Source organism: Aspergillus puulaauensis, chromosome 2 (assembly GCF_016861865.1).
Source record: "Aspergillus puulaauensis MK2 DNA, chromosome 2, nearly complete sequence".
Taxonomy (NCBI): Eukaryota; Fungi; Ascomycota; class Eurotiomycetes; order Eurotiales; family Aspergillaceae; genus Aspergillus; species Aspergillus puulaauensis.
The window spans coordinates 2360218-2376338 of NC_054858.1; the positions used below are offsets into that span (position 1 = coordinate 2360218).

General features: G+C 50.1%; 6 protein-coding genes across 6 annotated transcripts; 3 read left to right on the forward strand and 3 right to left on the reverse strand.

The window, feature by feature from the left end:
• Nucleotides 1-32: 32 nt before the first annotated feature.
• APUU_20983S (BSD domain-containing protein) lies at nucleotides 33-1337 on the forward strand (the record flags this gene model as incomplete). Its single annotated transcript, XM_041699684.1, has 2 exons — nucleotides 33-969; nucleotides 1042-1337. The coding sequence occupies 2 exons, from the start codon at nucleotides 33-35 to the stop codon at nucleotides 1335-1337; spliced, it is 1233 nt and encodes a 410-aa protein (XP_041552745.1).
• A 519-nt stretch (nucleotides 1338-1856) lies between these two features.
• Nucleotides 1857-4051, reverse strand: APUU_20984A (RanGTP-binding protein; the record flags this gene model as incomplete). The annotated part of the gene is made up of 6 exons (XM_041699686.1): nucleotides 1857-3522; nucleotides 3579-3613; nucleotides 3665-3733; nucleotides 3787-3844; nucleotides 3936-3967; nucleotides 4031-4051. 6 exons carry the CDS (start codon nucleotides 4049-4051, stop codon nucleotides 1857-1859), a joined length of 1881 nt encoding a protein of 626 aa, XP_041552746.1.
• Nucleotides 4052-4551: 500 nt separating this feature from the next.
• SUP35 (translation termination factor GTPase eRF3) lies at nucleotides 4552-6708 on the forward strand (the record flags this gene model as incomplete). Its single annotated transcript, XM_041699687.1, has 2 exons — nucleotides 4552-6600; nucleotides 6661-6708. The coding sequence occupies 2 exons, from the start codon at nucleotides 4552-4554 to the stop codon at nucleotides 6706-6708; spliced, it is 2097 nt and encodes a 698-aa protein (XP_041552747.1).
• Nucleotides 6709-7018: 310 nt separating this feature from the next.
• Nucleotides 7019-7624, reverse strand: APUU_20986A (pre-rRNA-processing TSR2 family protein; the record flags this gene model as incomplete). Its single annotated transcript, XM_041699688.1, has 1 exon — nucleotides 7019-7624. One exon carries the CDS (start codon nucleotides 7622-7624, stop codon nucleotides 7019-7021), a length of 606 nt encoding a protein of 201 aa, XP_041552748.1.
• A 584-nt stretch (nucleotides 7625-8208) lies between these two features.
• On the reverse strand, nucleotides 8209-12876 carry SSN2 (uncharacterized protein; the record flags this gene model as incomplete). The annotated part of the gene is made up of 5 exons (XM_041699689.1): nucleotides 8209-8846; nucleotides 8901-9551; nucleotides 9605-12439; nucleotides 12494-12782; nucleotides 12835-12876. The coding sequence occupies 5 exons, from the start codon at nucleotides 12874-12876 to the stop codon at nucleotides 8209-8211; spliced, it is 4455 nt and encodes a 1484-aa protein (XP_041552749.1).
• Nucleotides 12877-13368: 492 nt separating this feature from the next.
• Nucleotides 13369-15629, forward strand: APUU_20988S (WD repeat NOL10/ENP2 family protein; the record flags this gene model as incomplete). The annotated part of the gene is made up of 2 exons (XM_041699690.1): nucleotides 13369-13585; nucleotides 13654-15629. The coding sequence occupies 2 exons, from the start codon at nucleotides 13369-13371 to the stop codon at nucleotides 15627-15629; spliced, it is 2193 nt and encodes a 730-aa protein (XP_041552750.1).
• Between the last annotated feature and the right edge of the window lie 492 nt (nucleotides 15630-16121).

Here is a 16121-nt window from a genome sequence, read left to right on the forward strand (position 1 = left end):
CATTTCCCCCTCCCATACAACAACACGGAGCTATGGATATATACGATCACGTCCAGGGAGATCTTTTCTCCAACGATCAAACCAAGAACGGAGGGTCCCAGGAGGATGCGTCCAAGTCCAACGAACCGGCCGTCGACCTGAACACCGAGCTGCAGGAGACTTTCCGTGCCTTTTCCGCAAGCCCCTGGGGCTCACGCCTGGGTGATATCTGGGGCACCGTCCGCAAGCAGGGAGAGACTTACTACGAAGGCGCTCGACAGGAATACGCCGCGGCTAGTGAGGAAGCTGTCAAGGGTTTCTCCGATCTCAAAGAAAGTCTTGTTGGGCGGACGAGGGGCTTATCACTCGGCACAGCGTTAGGCACCACTGAACAAGGTACAACAGACGGCTCCCTGACACCTACTGAATCCAGCGCCGAATATCCCTCGAAGACAGAACAGCAGAAAGATGGCGGCGACCAGAAGGCTGCTGCCGGCGACAGCTTTCTCACTCGCTTCAAGGCGGAGGCGGCTCGACGGCTGAAAGAGATTGAGAAGGCAGAGGAAGCTGCAGACGAGGCGATTATGCGGTTCGGAATGAATATCACGCAGAAATTACGAGAGGCTGTTACAATCGTGCCCCCGGAGGAGGAGTCGGGCTCGAAGATGCTGTTCGAGAGCAAAGATGCTGAAGGCAAGAGGGTTATTCATGCTACACGTTTTGAAGCTCAGCTTCATGTCATCCACACGACCCTCGAGAGCTTCCTCAAGGATCCTGCTAGTGACAAGTGGCCCGAGTTCCAAAAATCATTCAACATCGATGAGAAAACTGGGTCTATTGCTGCGGATCTGGAAAAGTACCCTGAATTGCGCACCGCAATGGAGAAGCTTGTCCCGGAGAAGGTGCAGTACACGGATTTCTGGTCTCGGTATTATTTCCTCCGTCTTGTTATCGAAACCGAGGAGCAGAAGAGGAAGGAGCTACTCAAGGGTATGGCCACGCACCTTCCAAGATAATTACTTAGGATTTCCCTCGGCTAACATCGTTCTCTCATCTTTGCAGGTGCCAACGCCAAGGAAGAGGAAGAAGTTGGTTGGGATGACGACTCTGACGATGATACCGACTCTCCTTCGACTCCCCAGGTCTCGGACAAGGCCAAGAGCAGCAAGGATGCTGCCCCTCCAGCCTCTACAGAATCCAACACCCTGAAACCCAACGAGCCCCGTCGATCGAATGACCAGGGTTCGCAACCCGACAGCGAGTCCAGCTACGATCTCGTCAGCGGTGCCACTAGTCGAACTCCCGCTAGCCCTAGAGAGAAATCCAAGGACGATGACAGCGATGATGATTGGGAGTAGGAGTCTGGTTTTCCATCAAACATTTCGTGCAGGCCAGTGTGCATTTACCGCCAGCGCCAAGTAATATCGATGTATTCAGTCCCGATTTAGTTATTTCTACTCCAGCCACTGGATGGTCCGAGAGATGCAACTAGGCGGGATACAAGGAGTTGGGCTAGTTGTCGGCTTTTTTGCTCCTTTCTCTGTGCTAAATAAGGCGTTCTAGGGTTTCCATGTTCGTTATTTGTGCTCTGCCATGTATCTCTCTACTTAGCGATGATCATTTGATACTAGGTTCGCAGTCTACGTCCCCTGGTTGCTCACTTTGAATTTACACTACTACCAAGAATGTCTGAAAAACTCAAGAGCAGGCATTCCATCAATATGTTGATGGCAGTGAATCTAGAGTAATTTAAATTTCAAGACCAATCCTGAGCAAGGAACCCTCTATCACATTCATCACATTCATCACATCTCGGAAATGCCATTAGAGCAAAATATATTAATAAACTAGAGACCAAGAGGTGATCCCCTTCTCTGTTACTCGTCTGTACGTGCTGGGGAACCTCGCGTTCCATTATTCGGCCTCAGATCACGCGTTCTCGAAACAGACCGTCTCGCCTGTGAAGGAGTTTCCGGTGTGCCCTCCCTCGAGCGAAGCTGATATCCCGGAATTCTCTCCGTCGGTGTATATGGGACTTCGCTCGGCTCTCGAGAGTATCCGATTGAGGCACCTTCCGGCATTGCAGTGGACTGATAGTCTTCCCCTCGTCGCTTTACTGGGCTTTCATCATAGGGGTCCCAGCCTACCCTTCGCCTTGCGTCAGCCCGTAGGCGTTGACGATGTTGCTCGTCTCCTCCGGCACCGGTAGTTGCAGACTCTTCTAAGAAAAAGTTGAGCAGCTCATCACTGATTGATAGATGCGATAGCTGTTGGAATTGTTGGAGGGAGGTCAGGCGCAGAAGCGTTTCGAGGAGTGAGAGAGAGGTGCGGATATTATTGAAGAGAGGATTTGAAACTGTATTCGTGCCTTGGGACTTTTCTGGTCGCGGGGAGGATGTGTGGGGAGTTTTGCTGTCCGAATTCATGGAGAGTTGCGCCATCTTCCTAGAGTCGGGGGACCTTGAGACTTCTTCATCCGACTCAGTTTCTGATTCATCATCCTCGTTGTAAACCTCCAAAGCAATCCACTCCGGATCAAGATCTTTGGGCAATCTCCACTCCTCGGGGATGGAGCTTTCATGGAAGCTAGGACTTGGGGAGGTCGAGTTGGACCCGATCAACTGGGCATCCAATTGCGCCTGCACTTCGTCCACTTCGTCATGATCTGGTTCAGTTGCGGCGTCAGAGCCAGCCATATCTCGTTCAACCATACGTCGCGGTGGAATGGCATTCGTGTCTCGTTTCAACAAGAGGACCGGGTTATTTGTTTCGCCGTCGGTGCTGATATTAAGAATCTTGCCAGTGTCCGCATAAAATATTTTGGAGATCTGATGGATGGGTATAATGTCACGAATCCCTGCAGCGTCGATCTCCTCATAACCCTGAGGTTGAGGTTCGGTTTCATTGAATGTATGAACCCTTCCATCATCTAGGTCCTCTACCATCAGAATTTGATAGGCATACTCGTCGATTCTCCCCTCTGCAGGAAGTTGCAGCATCCGCGGCCGATTTTCTGGAAGGATTGCCATGTCCATTGGGACTCGCCGTAATTTTAAGCGGGCCTTATGCATGACCTCCTTCCATGTCGTTTCGCGAATACTTTCTTCATCATGAGGGCGGAGATGACTTGCAAAAAGCATGTACACTGATACAGTGAAAGTGGGGCCAATTTGAACTGCTTGTGATGGGGAAAGGGAGTACTGCGTGTCACCAGCAGTGAGAAATGTGCTCGCCTGTAACAATCGGGAAGGTGATATCGTGGAGGGAAGGTTAGTGGACAGCTTGGCCCCCGAAGTCGTGATAGCCAAATTCATAAGCGGGACCGCATCTTCGATTCGAACTAGAAGCCTCTTTATATCTTGGATGATAAGAATGATCAGTTCTTTGCTTCTCGAGAAGTCTCGCGAAGTTTTCCCCCCTTTCTGAATCTGCTCTTCAGATTGAGCCGCAGTAGCTAGCCGCTGGCCTAGTGACTGAATATCCAGCCGGAGGGACTTGGTGAGGGAAACTGCAGACTCTAGAGACGTATTGCCACGCGCAGCGCTGGACAAGTTAGTAATAAACTAACAATTAGATGCGCAACCCATCTTGTCACTCACATCAACTCGATCATGTCAATTGCTGGCGAGACGACCTGTCACCATAGTCAGCCACGGGTTCCATAAAAGGTGGAGGGCGAACAAACTTGGACCTTGCTTTCGAGCCTCTGTTGAAGTGCAAGAAGCTCATCTCTTTCCGCACTTTTCTCGACATTCTAATCGAATTAACATGTTTTTAGCTGGTATTAGGCAAAGCGTGTCCACGTACTTTCAATAATCTCGATGACTGGCGGATTGCGTAGCTAGCTGTGATAGTGATACCCGAGCTATTGTCACAAAGTGTCAGCGTATATCCATACTCTGTATAGCCGAAATTTATGCGGCATGGCGAAGCAACAACAAAAGAGGTGTATATACCGAATCGCATAGTTCATTGCCTGCTGCGTGAGCTGTAAAGCAAGTTAGCTCGTGCTCCTTGCATGTCTTACTATGATGCTGAGGGGGAAACTTACGCGGGTTAAGAATGTGTCCATACTGGTATTACGGACTTGTTAATATTTGAATCCACCATACTTCAAGATGCTAGGGAAATGTTAAGGAACAAAGGTGTTTCTCAAGTGGGATGTTAGCTGTGGCGGCCCCTGAGCCTTATCGATAACAAGCCACTGTGGCTGGTATAGAGTCACATTTATGCCTTAAAGCAATCAGGTACCATTGAGTCATTCAATGCCGGACAAAATAAGTGTTATCTGCCCCTGAGTGACGCAAGCTCTAACCCATCCTGTAATTAGGCGTAGATTGGGCAAAAAGCCGCATAGAATGTTCTTTTGACGCCTCAATAGCACTGCCCTGCGTAAGGCGGGGAAGAAATCCAGCTGAGTCATCGGTGCAAAATCCGCAGCCTCACTAAACTTGCTTGGGAAACCCCCCTCCTTCATCCTCTCTTTAGGCTCATTATTTATACCCTCCTTCTCCCTCGTTTTTGTTGTCCAGTTCGAGCGCTTGTCTTGCTAAACATCTTGACGTTTCGAGCATGGCTAACCAGACCCCCGATTCCTGGGAGGATGAACTCTCCAGGCAAACGGAAGGCGTGAACCTGAACAACGCACAATCACGCCCCCAGGCTCAAGCTCCATCTTTCCACCCCGGCGTTGCCTCGTTCCAGCCCGGAGCAGCGGCTTTCGTACCTGGACAGCAGTTTCAACAATACGGTGGCTTCCCGCAGTATGGTCAGTACGGTCAGCAACAAGCCTACGGCGGATACGACCAACAGGCCTACGGCCAGCAACCTGGCGGTTACAACCAGATTTATAACCAGGGCTACGGTGGCTATCAACAACAACAGCAATTCGCTCAGCAGCCTCGCCAGGCCGCTCCCGCTCAATCTGCACCAAAACCCGCTGCCGCAAACACGACCGTCCCCAAGGCCAAGGTTTTGAGTATCGGTGGTGCCAGCAATTCCCCCGCAGCTCCGAAAACGAAAGTCCTCTCTATTGGTACCCCCGCACCGGCATCAAACACCCCCTCCTCCGACTCAGGATCTCTTGGCGAATCCAAGGGCCCCGCGGCTGTTGAGGCTGCTTCTAAGGTAACAGCCACCAAGGCCATCGATAAGACAGAAAAGAAGGCGGAACAAAAGGCAGCTGCTGGTGGAAAATCATCTCCCACTCCGTCAGGGCGGGGCAGCCCTGGCCGGTCGAGTCCCTCCCGAGGCGAGAGTGCCAAGGAGAAGCGTGATGCAAACGCTGTCGCGATGGAACAAGCTGCTGATGTTGATGAGCAAACGTTGAAGGAAATTTATGGTGAAAAGAAGGAACACGTGAACATTGTATTCATTGGCCACGTCGATGCTGGAAAATCCACTCTTGGTGGCTCTATTCTTTACGTTACCGGAATGGTTGACGAGCGAACACTGGAAAAATACAAGAGGGACGCGAAGGAAGCAGGTCGAGAGACCTGGTATCTCTCTTGGGCTCTGGATCTGACCAATGAAGAACGATCCAAGGGAAAGACTGTCGAGGTGGGCCGCGCTCACTTCAAGGTCGATGTCCCAACGCCCGATGGTGTTGTCGAAAGACGCTTCTCTATTCTCGACGCCCCTGGCCACAAGTCCTATGTACACCATATGATTGGCGGAGCTTCCCAGGCTGATGTCGGTGTTCTCGTGATCTCTGCGCGAAAGGGTGAATACGAAACTGGTTTCGAAAAGGGCGGCCAAACCCGAGAACATGCTCTCCTAGCAAGGAATACTGGTGTGAGGAAGCTGGTCGTTGCAGTCAACAAGATGGATGACCAAACAGTTGAATGGAGCAAGGCACGTTTTGAAGAGTGCACGGTCAAGGTTTCGAAATTCTTGGAAGCTCTTGGCTACAAGAAGGATGATCTTACTTTCATGCCTATTTCCGCCCAGCGAACTCTGGGCATTAAGGATCGTATTCCTAGTGACCTTTGCCCTTGGTACAGCGGCCCTTCGCTCATCGAATACCTCACAGACATGAAGATGCCCGAGCGTAACCTCAACGCACCTTTCATGATGCCAATCAGCGCCAAATACCGAGATATGGGCACTATGATTGAGGGTCGTATTGAAGCCGGTGTCGTCAAGAAGAACCAAAACTGCATCATCATGCCTAACCGCACAAAGATCGAAATTACAGCTCTCTATGGTGAGACCGAAGATGAGATTCCGACGGCCACTTGTGGTGACCAAGTACGTATGCGTCTTCGGGGTGTCGAAGAAGAAGATCTCCTTCCTGGTTTCGTGATGTGCTCGCCAAAGCGTCCAGTCCACTGTGTCTCTGCCTTTGAGGCTAAAATCAGGATTCTCGATCTCAAGAGTATTCTCACGGCTGGTTTCAACTGCGTTATGCACGTACACTCAGCTGTAGAAGAAGTAACCGTTGCAGCTCTGCTGCATAAGCTCGAACCCGGCACTGGACGAAAGAGCAAACGTCCCCCACCATTCGCTAGCAAAGGTCAAATGATTATTGCACGCATTGAAATCACCAGCGCTGCGGGTGCCGTTTGTGTTGAACGATTCGAAGACTATAGTCAAATGGGACGGTTCACACTCCGCGATCAGGTACGCTGTCTTGTTGCTTATATCAAAGTGCTCAGCAGGCTAACCATATTTTCACTCTAGGGACAAACCATTGCCATTGGTATGATTAACAAGCTCATTGATAACTAAACGGTTTCCCGGTAGCGGCATTGGTTCATGTTCATGATGATGTTGCTAGGCGACAGTTCAAGCATCCTCCAAGTAATGACTCGGACGAGGCTTAAGACTCGTTGATGATGACGAATTTTGTTCGGTTCTTTTTCTATAGATTTACGTATGATTTACTTTTTTTTTTGCTGGAAATGGAAAGTCTTCCTTTGCGTTTTTGGTCGTATCGTAATCCACGAAATCATTAAATAGATGTTATTCCATGCAAGACTTGTCTATCTGGGGAATATCACAAAGTCTCCATGTCTAAATCTAACCATCCATCACCGACTCACCTCTTCTTCTTGCCAACCACCTTCGTGAACCCATCTTCATCAATCTCAGGCTCAGTCCTCTCCCTGGGTGTCCTCACCAAGGCAGGTGCTTCCCCCATATCAACATCCCCTTCTTCCTCATCATCATCTGCATCGTCGTCGGTCTCATTTTCTTGATCTTCCCCTCTCCGGAACCCCGCTACAGCGGCCCCGTTCCCTTTCTGTGCTCTCTTCCTCTCCCATTCCTCCCACATCTCTTTAACGGCCCCAAACTCGCCTCTCTCCACCATCGTCCGAATCTCCATAATCCGATCCGCTACCTGTCCAGCACTCTCATCGTCCACAACGACATCGAACTCATCATTCATCACTTGTATCAGTACGTCCTCAAGGTCCTCGGCATCTGTCTCTGATCGCTCGGCAATCATCTCGGATATGGCGCCGCAAAGCCAGTCGCGCTTGTCAGAGGAGGTAGGGCCGCCCCAGTTGTTTGTTACGGCGAGGGTGAGGGATGGCCAGGCATTGATTGCGAGGGTTATGCCGAGATCAAGATAGGAGGAGGCGGTTTGGTCGGCTGGTAGTGGGGTGGTGGTGGCCGGTTGTTGTTGTTGTGGTTGAGACATTGTAGATGAATTTTTGTGTAGGTATATTTCGGTCGGCTCGTCTTCTTGTGTGAGGTGCACTATCAGTGTCTTTGTAGCGTAGAATAGTCTTGGATTTTAGGCGTGGTTATCACAGAGCAGTTGATATATGTATGTGGAGGTTGTGTACAGCACGGTGGTTGTGAGGCGGCTTTCTAGTGAAAATAGTTCAGGATATTTTCAATTGACTGGAGACCTTGTCAAGAGCTGAAGATTAGAACAACAGTATCGCGAGAATAATGAGGGGTAGCAGTTCAATTATTGTGATCCTGAATTTTTTTTTTTTCCCGCCTTATCGGCAGCGGTACAGTCGTAGATATGATAAGCTCTGGTCAGGTGACCCCTATTCTACAAAACCGACGAGATAATGAGTTGAAGTTGAAGTGTTTAGGCATTGGTGTATGCGACGGGTATAATATCATGACAAACAGCTTCCCAAGCCCTTGTATGATGGTATATCGCATCCTATGTGCAGTAATCCCAAAAAATAAACATAAGATCCACCCAATCCAAACGCCATGTATCCAGCCAGTAAAACATTAAGAAAAGTCGCATAAAGTGTATTGTCACAGGACATAGCTCAGTACTTCTTGAGCGCGCACTGCGGTAGCAATATGCCAAGGTAATGTGCCGGTTTGAACAATCCTCGTGCCTCGTACTCGTGCAAGGGTCGCCAGGTCACGATACATCCCTATAATCTCACGAAGGGTGGTTTCGGGTGAAGATGAAGATCGCTGTGTAAACAAAAGATTGATGTTCATACTAAATGCCCCATCGGCATCAGAGGGCCCCTTTCGGCGCAGAAGATATCCACTAGCTAATGCAGGGCGATATTCAGTCAGGTGCAAAGTGCCATTCAGACGATGCGATAGTACCACACTCCATGATTCGTCACAAATGTCAGCAAGTAGAGACTCGGACTCAGATTCGAAAAGTGCGTCTGTTGGTGTGGGTGCATTTGCTGGAGCATTAGCACCGCTCGGAGGAGTCGGTGCATTTCCCACCTGATCAGGCGAAAGGATGGAGCCACTGGGAAGGGGTGTAGCAATAGGCGTTGAAGATGTCTGTGGGTTGAGGACACTCATTGGCATCGTTGAGCGTGGAGGACTCAGGGAGAGATCAGCGGCTGTATTGACACTCAGTATCGTCAGTTCCACAGGCACAGGCCTTGACTTGTTGTACTGCTCGGCGAGGTTCAGCCACGCTAGGAATATTAGCGGAAGTATCAACAATAATTCAGTGGATAATCAATCCTTACTATCATGCTCGTCCTGGTCCACGTTCTCAGTATTCACAAGAATAACCCTCCAGCGAGCTTGGCTTTTGTCCATTATGTCTTTTGTTGCTGCCCAAATTTCGCTACGCACAGATAGGAGAGTTCGGGAGGCTGTAGAATTCCGAAAACGAATGCAGTAGGACATCGTCCGTTGAAGTGTTCCAGAGTTGTCCGACCATGCCACAGTCATCCATCGTTGGTCCTGACTTTTCGAACAAGCAACATGAAGACACTTCCCTTCTTGCATTGGGGGTGAAGATTCAGAAGCGAGCTTGAACCCAATCGACTGCGGAAGAGTCTCCGCCAGTATGACAGGCGGCGCGCAGTTCACAAGGCTCGATTGGATTTGACTTGTGGAACATCGACTGTAAACCTCCATTGCCAGGCTCAGATAGTCCGTTTGAGGTGGTACAACTAATGACTCTGCCGACGTGACAAAATCCATAGGAATGACCTGTAACAGAACTTGGTTCAGTTGCTTCGATTGCTGCTTGTCTCCGCTAGCAAAGTAGTTTTGCACTAGACACCAGAATACAGCGCATATATCAACAAGAGATGCAGCATGCGAAAACGGATTTATGATATATATAATAATGTTGTCCTTGGATGACGGGCTCTCCAAAAGAGCAGTTCCTGGTATGGCATTAGTAGAGTTAACCAATGAGTAAAATAACAGGTTTGCTTACCAAGGTCTTCACATATCCCCTTTAGTTGCTGCATCATGGATGAATAATTGGTCGACTTTGACGGACTGACAGCCCATTCAGCTAAGCCGTTGTTAAAACCGTTAGGACAGTCCCCCCTAGAATGACTGCCAAGATTGCAGCTGGTGTAGAGAAAACCCAGCCGCTCTAGAAACGCATCGGCTGCTCTTGTCATGAAATGTGGATGTATACAATATGCAGTAATATCCTTAGGTCCATTAGCGGGCTCTAGGTCGAATGTTTCCCAAAATGAAATCGCCGGGGGTAATGTTTCCAAAAAGCTTTTGCCTCGTCGCACACGCAAGTGTGGCAGTGGCAGCCTTGTGATCGACCCTTTACCAGGCTCCTTTCTTTGAGAATTTTGCCGAGGAGTAAGACCGCTTGACGCATCGGGCGAAAAAGAATTTTGTTCTTGCAGAGACACAAAGGCATTCAAGTCAAGTTTGTCAAAGCCTCCTAGGTACTCGGACGCCCCCAGCAGCTCTCGGAGGCTGAACGCCTGATTGTCTAGGCAGGAAACGCCAAAGTCCCCGTCGAGTTTATGATCCAAGGATGACTGGGTGATTTGGTCAACTAAAAGCTGAGCAATTTGAACCTGCGCCCCCTGTGGTGCAAGTGATGGGAGGACTTGGTTTTCGGATAATGAGAAAAAGCCAGCGATTGACCAATCGGAAAAGGTTGAGAGGAAGTTGCCGAGAAAGACCGAATCCTCAGATTTATGAGTACTAATTCCCTGAAGGCCAATGAGGCCCTTATCCGAAGAAGTTATCGGAGAATTCCCTGGGCTAGAACGGGCGCGTTTTCGTTTAAGCGTTGCCAGAGTCGCGGGCGGTACATTGTTCTCCAGGCCACCATTGTCACTCTCATCTGTCTCACTGCTTGAATCAGGACTTGATGATGACTCTATCTCGTTCGGCGAGAGCTCATCGCCGTCAGGCGCTTTTGGGTGGGTAAGTGCCTTGACATTGCTTTTTCGGCGCGGTAGGCCAATGGTAGGGATGCCATCTGATGATGTGTAGGGGTCCTGAGTGAATGTTGCACCGGTGCCCATGAAAGAGAACTTGCCGTCCGCGCCATATTTTTTATCCCAAGAAGATATATTGTTTTTGAACGCAACCGGACTGTAATGACTCGGAACATGAGTACCTTTAGCAACAAGCTGGTTGCTACTGCTTGGGTCTGGGAAAAGAATCTTTTTGACCTCCACAGGACTGAGAGGGGGGCTGATAGTTTGCACTTGGTCAAAATGAGGGGATGCCACGACTGCGTTACTTTCAGGACTAGGCTGATTGTGCGGCGGGTCTTGTGTTTGCTCGTGACTTTCTTCAGTGACATCCTTCGCGTCAATTGGGACGCTGTTAGGCGAGGGTGCGACGGGTTCCGAAAGTTCAACCACAGCATTTGGTCTGCTTAGATCAACGAAATCAGGACTTTCCTGGCTATGGTCTATATTAGAAGCTTTCCCCGGGTGGTCGAAGCCATCGTCATCAAAGAAACTGAAATCCGCATCCGTGATTCCCTTCGTACCAAAGTCCCTTTCGTTCATGTCTCCAAATAGGTCATCATCCTCGTTGGTATCGTAAAGACCGGATCCGACCCCAAGCCCTGCAGCTGGGCCAAATTCCATAGTCACGTCCGGATCCACACCGCTTTTTGAAGTAGATCGGATATTCTGTTTTAGTTTCGTTTGGTTTTGGAGCAGGGATGGGCCATGATCCAAGTCTTCGGCGAATACGTCCGACGACACTGTAGGGTTGACTCCTATGACAGCAGTCCCATCTGGTGGTGTGGGGTATACAAGGCTCGCAGTCTGCATTTCAGGATATAGTGACGCTCGAGATAGACTTTCAATCCCTTCTGGGAGGCTGGAAAATCCGGGTGATAATGTGTCCTGGTTGTTTACTTGTCGTTCTTGACCTTGAGAAGGTAGCTCTAAACCCGTCTCAGCAGCCTTAGGTATCTCCTTAGTGTACCAGTCCTCCGCGAAATCCAGCGGATCAACAAAAAAGGGTGGACTTTCTTCGGTTTTCTCAGGTGCTTCAAGTTGGGTTGACTTAGTCCGTCGGAAGCAATAAGCGGCAGGCCACAGTATACGCTTCAGAGGAAGCGAGGAACCCTCTTGTTTCACTCGCGCGGCTTCTCCGGATAGTTTGGAATAAAATGGTTCCCAGACCTCAACCTCAACCCAGCCTTCTCCAGGCACAACGTCGATTGGCAGGCCAAAGTATCCCAGCCATTCCAAAACATTCCGCTTCCACTGTCCAGCGTTTTCTGAAGCAGAAAACGAAAGCTTGTTGTTGTTGTTGCTGACCTCTGGATGAGCCGCTGCCAGCCTTGCGATCGAACCAGTAGGGGCTAACCAAAGATCGGTTCCAGGTGCATCCTCCAGGCCGTTTTCTCCTGGTTGATTGAGCCGCGTCAAACCGGTCTGTACTACAGTCTGAAAAGCAACGGTTAACTTCCCCACCGATGTCAGTTGGACTTGGAGGGTGGTCAGGGCTGGAACAGAAGTGGGGCCATCGTTGACGGCCCCCTGACCCTCATTGAGATCGCTTTCGACAGTGTTAAAGACGGTTCGTGGCCCGAGGGGTATAGCATTGTTCTGTCGAACTATTTGAAGGCTAAATGCCGCGGTGACAGCTGAAATAAACGAGGCGTAAATGGCCGCTGATCCACCAGAGTTATCCACCCGCCTAGGTTGCACAGAACTACCTTGCGGCCTTTGGGAGGGCGCGGGAGAATTGGCGTTTGCGGTCTGGAAATCAGACCGATGACTCTTTGCCAGATCTCCGGAAGAGACACTCCCGGAGGTCCAAACTAATTATATGTAAATATACTGCCACGTTACAATGGGTTCTAGGATTAACCCACCTTTTAGAATGGTAGAACCAACAAGAAGCCGATTTGGCTCATCTCCTCCCTCACTCAAAACTGTTGGTGAAAGATGTTCAAAGTCCGGAGTGGCAGAGAATATCAGAAGACCAAGGCGTCTCGGGTAACTCAGGACCAAGCTACCTTGACTTCTTAGCCGAAGCTCGAGCTCCTTGAGGCGGCTAATATGTTTCAAGACTGTATGGCCGTTGTTTGGGCCATCGCTAGCAGGATTAGTGCTGCTAGTATCTTCTGTATATATCCTCCAGTAGACGTTGGAGAACCCATCCTGCAGTGGCGCATTAGAGTTGAAGCAATAATCGGATAGGCACGGTACCTACAATGACGCGTATGTTGGTGATGGATCCTCCGGGAAATTCCATGGTTTAGCTGCTGTCCCAGGGCGGACCAAGGTGAATAGCCAGTGAAGCTGTAAAGACCGAATATAGCTTCATCTCCAAAGGAATCCGAACCGAAAGCAGTCTCTCAACTCGCAACCCATCGCATATGGATGTTGATCAAGGTGACGGTCAAAAACAAGGCGACCTGCGAGAAATTATGCCCGTGCGAGAGAAATCGAGAACCGAATAGCGCTGTGTTGACTACAACAGGGACATAGCGAGGCGAATAGAGGTGCGCAACAAAAGGAGCGACGTTACCAGCATGTCAAGCACCGGAAGTTGCGGCGAGTTCGCAGCATGGACTTGAAGGATTACGGAGGCTCCACGACGCGGCCCGAGCAGCCAATCGTGGGTCGGCGATATCTGATAGGTCACGTGCCCGCTTTTATCGATAATCAGAAAAAAATAAGAGATAAAATCGCCCAGTCCTTCAGCCGCTCAGTCTTTGCGCACTTGAGGGGTATTATAGCCAACATGAAGCTCTCAAATCAATCGGAAGTTCCCGTGTACACGATATCGGGTTCCAATACAGCCCGTCCCCTACCAGAATGGCTTGCGAGACGGAGAAAGCGCAGTCTCAAGAATGATCCAGAGTATGCGAACCGAATCGAACTGCTCCAGGATTTCGAGTTTGAGGAGGCAAGCCAGTGCGTCCGGGTTAGTGAGGACGGCGAATGGGTCATGAGCACAGGTGAGACAATTCTTTTTTTTCTTTTGTAAATGGCGGACTTTCGCAACTGACTTTGTGGCTTTTACTAGGAACTTACAAACCTCAAATCCACACGCACCATCTTCCCCAGCTATCGCTTTCCTGGGCTCGCCACACAGACGCGCTCAATACAACATTCCAGTTGCTTTCTTCCGATTACTCAAAATCTATTCACCTTCAGTCTGATCGATCGCTCGAGTTCCACACACCTTCCGGGTGCCATTACAAGACGAGGCTCCCGCGATATGGGCGCGACCTCATTTACGACAGAGTATCCACTGAAGCGCTTGTTCCGGCTGTCGGTGTGAATGGTGATGGGCTTGGTGAAGTCTTTCGCCTTAACCTAGAATTGGGTCGTTATATGCGCAGCTTCGAGGTTGATGTCGGAGGTGACGATTTCACTTCGACGGGTGGAGGGGCATTGCAAGGCGGCATAAATACTGGTGCCGTCAATACAGGGGCTATCGCCGAGGAAAGCCATGGCCTGCTTGCCTTTGGTACCACATTGGGTACAGTCGAGCTTTGGGATCCCCGAGCTAAGGGGCGCGCTGGGGTGTTATTGCCTCCAACTCAAGTCGGACCTGATGAGCCCAGAAACGAGATCACAGCCCTAGAGTTTCACCGTGCAGGATTAACACTTGCTACTGGCTCCTCAAACGGACTTATCCACCTCTATGATCTCCGCTCGCCCGTACCCTTGCTCAAGAAAGACCAAGGATATGGCTTCCCTATTCACACACTGAAATTCCTACTACCATCTTCAACGACACGAGAACAAACCATGGAGCCCAAGATAATGTCATCAGATAAGAAAATAATAAAGATCTGGGACCCCCGGGATGGCACTCCTTGGACCTCCGTCGAACCCGCCGCCGACATCAACTCAGTTGCTTGGTGCAAAGATAGTGGAATGATTCTCACGGCTAACGAAGGACGACAACAGCATTCATTCTTCATTCCCCAGCTTGGCCCTGCCCCGAAATGGTGCTCATTCTTGGACAACTTGGTTGAGGAAATGGCTGAGGACCCCAACGACCCGAGCGCATTCAACGCCAGCCAAGCCGGCTCCGTTTACGACAACTTCAAGTTCTTGACGCTACAGCAACTGCGAACCCTGAGCTTGGAACATTTGATTGGGCGCACTAATTTGCTGCGACCCTATATGCACGGATACTTTGTTGCCCAACGCTTGTACGAGGAAGCTAGATTGATCACCAACCCATACATTTGGGAAGAAGAACGTGCGAAGAGAATCAAGGAGAAGATCGACAAAGAACGTGAAAGCAGGATCCGAGGCAAGAAGAAGGCAGCCGTTAAGGTTAACAAGAAACTCGCAGAGAGACTCATGGAAATGGAAGAGAAGAACGAGCGCCGGAAGGCTAAGCGCGTGTTGGAACAAGGAGGCGACGAGCCCATGGAAGATGTTGATGCCACTGCTGACGCTGATGCTGAAACCACAAAGGACGCACCCGGCACCAACGTCCTCGGCGACAGCCGTTTCGCTAAGCTCTTCCAGGACGAAGATTTCGCCATCAACGAGAACTCCCAAGAATTCTCTCTCCGTAATGCAGGCAGCGTTCCCAAATCCGCCCCCACAGCTAGGAAAGAGCGCGGCCTCACAGCCGTCGAACAAGAAGCTATTGACGAGGTCCCGAACTCATCAGACTCAGACTCCGATTCTGAATCTGAGAGTGAGCCTGAGCGAACCTCTAAACGGAACTCCTCCGCCCAAAAGCCCGCGAGACAATCCAACAACAACCGCCGCCAGCCCCAGATGCAAATATCCTCCTCCACAGCCGCGAACTCAACCCACGATCGCTCCTTCGGTTCGCGAGCACAGAATATGCGCACCAAGGAGAAACCGGCCCGGCGTGTTACTGTGGTGGGAGAGCAAGAATTCACATTCAACCCCAGGGGCAAGTCCTCGAAACAGAGAGATGCGCCCTTTAAACCAACTACTGCATCATCCGACTACAAAGCGAAGGAGCGACGAAGCGCATCAGGGAACGCGTTCCGCAGAATGTGAACGTGGGTATCCGTGCTTCATTTCCTGGTTTTGGCCTTGGTCAATCTGTTTATCACACATTCAACAGCATGCGTCACGCCATGTTTATGGATAGTGGGAGCGCTGCTGTCTACACCACCGACTTCTTTCACCCGTTGGTCATTTTAGCTGAGGAGATTCCAAGCTGAAGCCCTAGCTTTTCTACGCCCTATATTACTCTACTTCTCTCGGAGCATCCGAGTGGAGGGGTTATACGAACGACCAATCCCGACCGCCAAACCCAGGACTTGTGGTTATTATTCATCTGCTGAGAGGGGGAAATATTCTTCCAAAGTAGGTGATGGCCGGGACAGGACGAGGATGGGGTATAAGCCGATTCAACCTTGGTCAATTAGCCGCATCGGAAATTTGAATGTTGTATAGCTGCGCTTTCATGACGTTGTTCAGCAATAGTATGTACCATAGACCGCGCCATGTGTTTGGATATACCTTTTTTTATACGTTTAGCGTTTC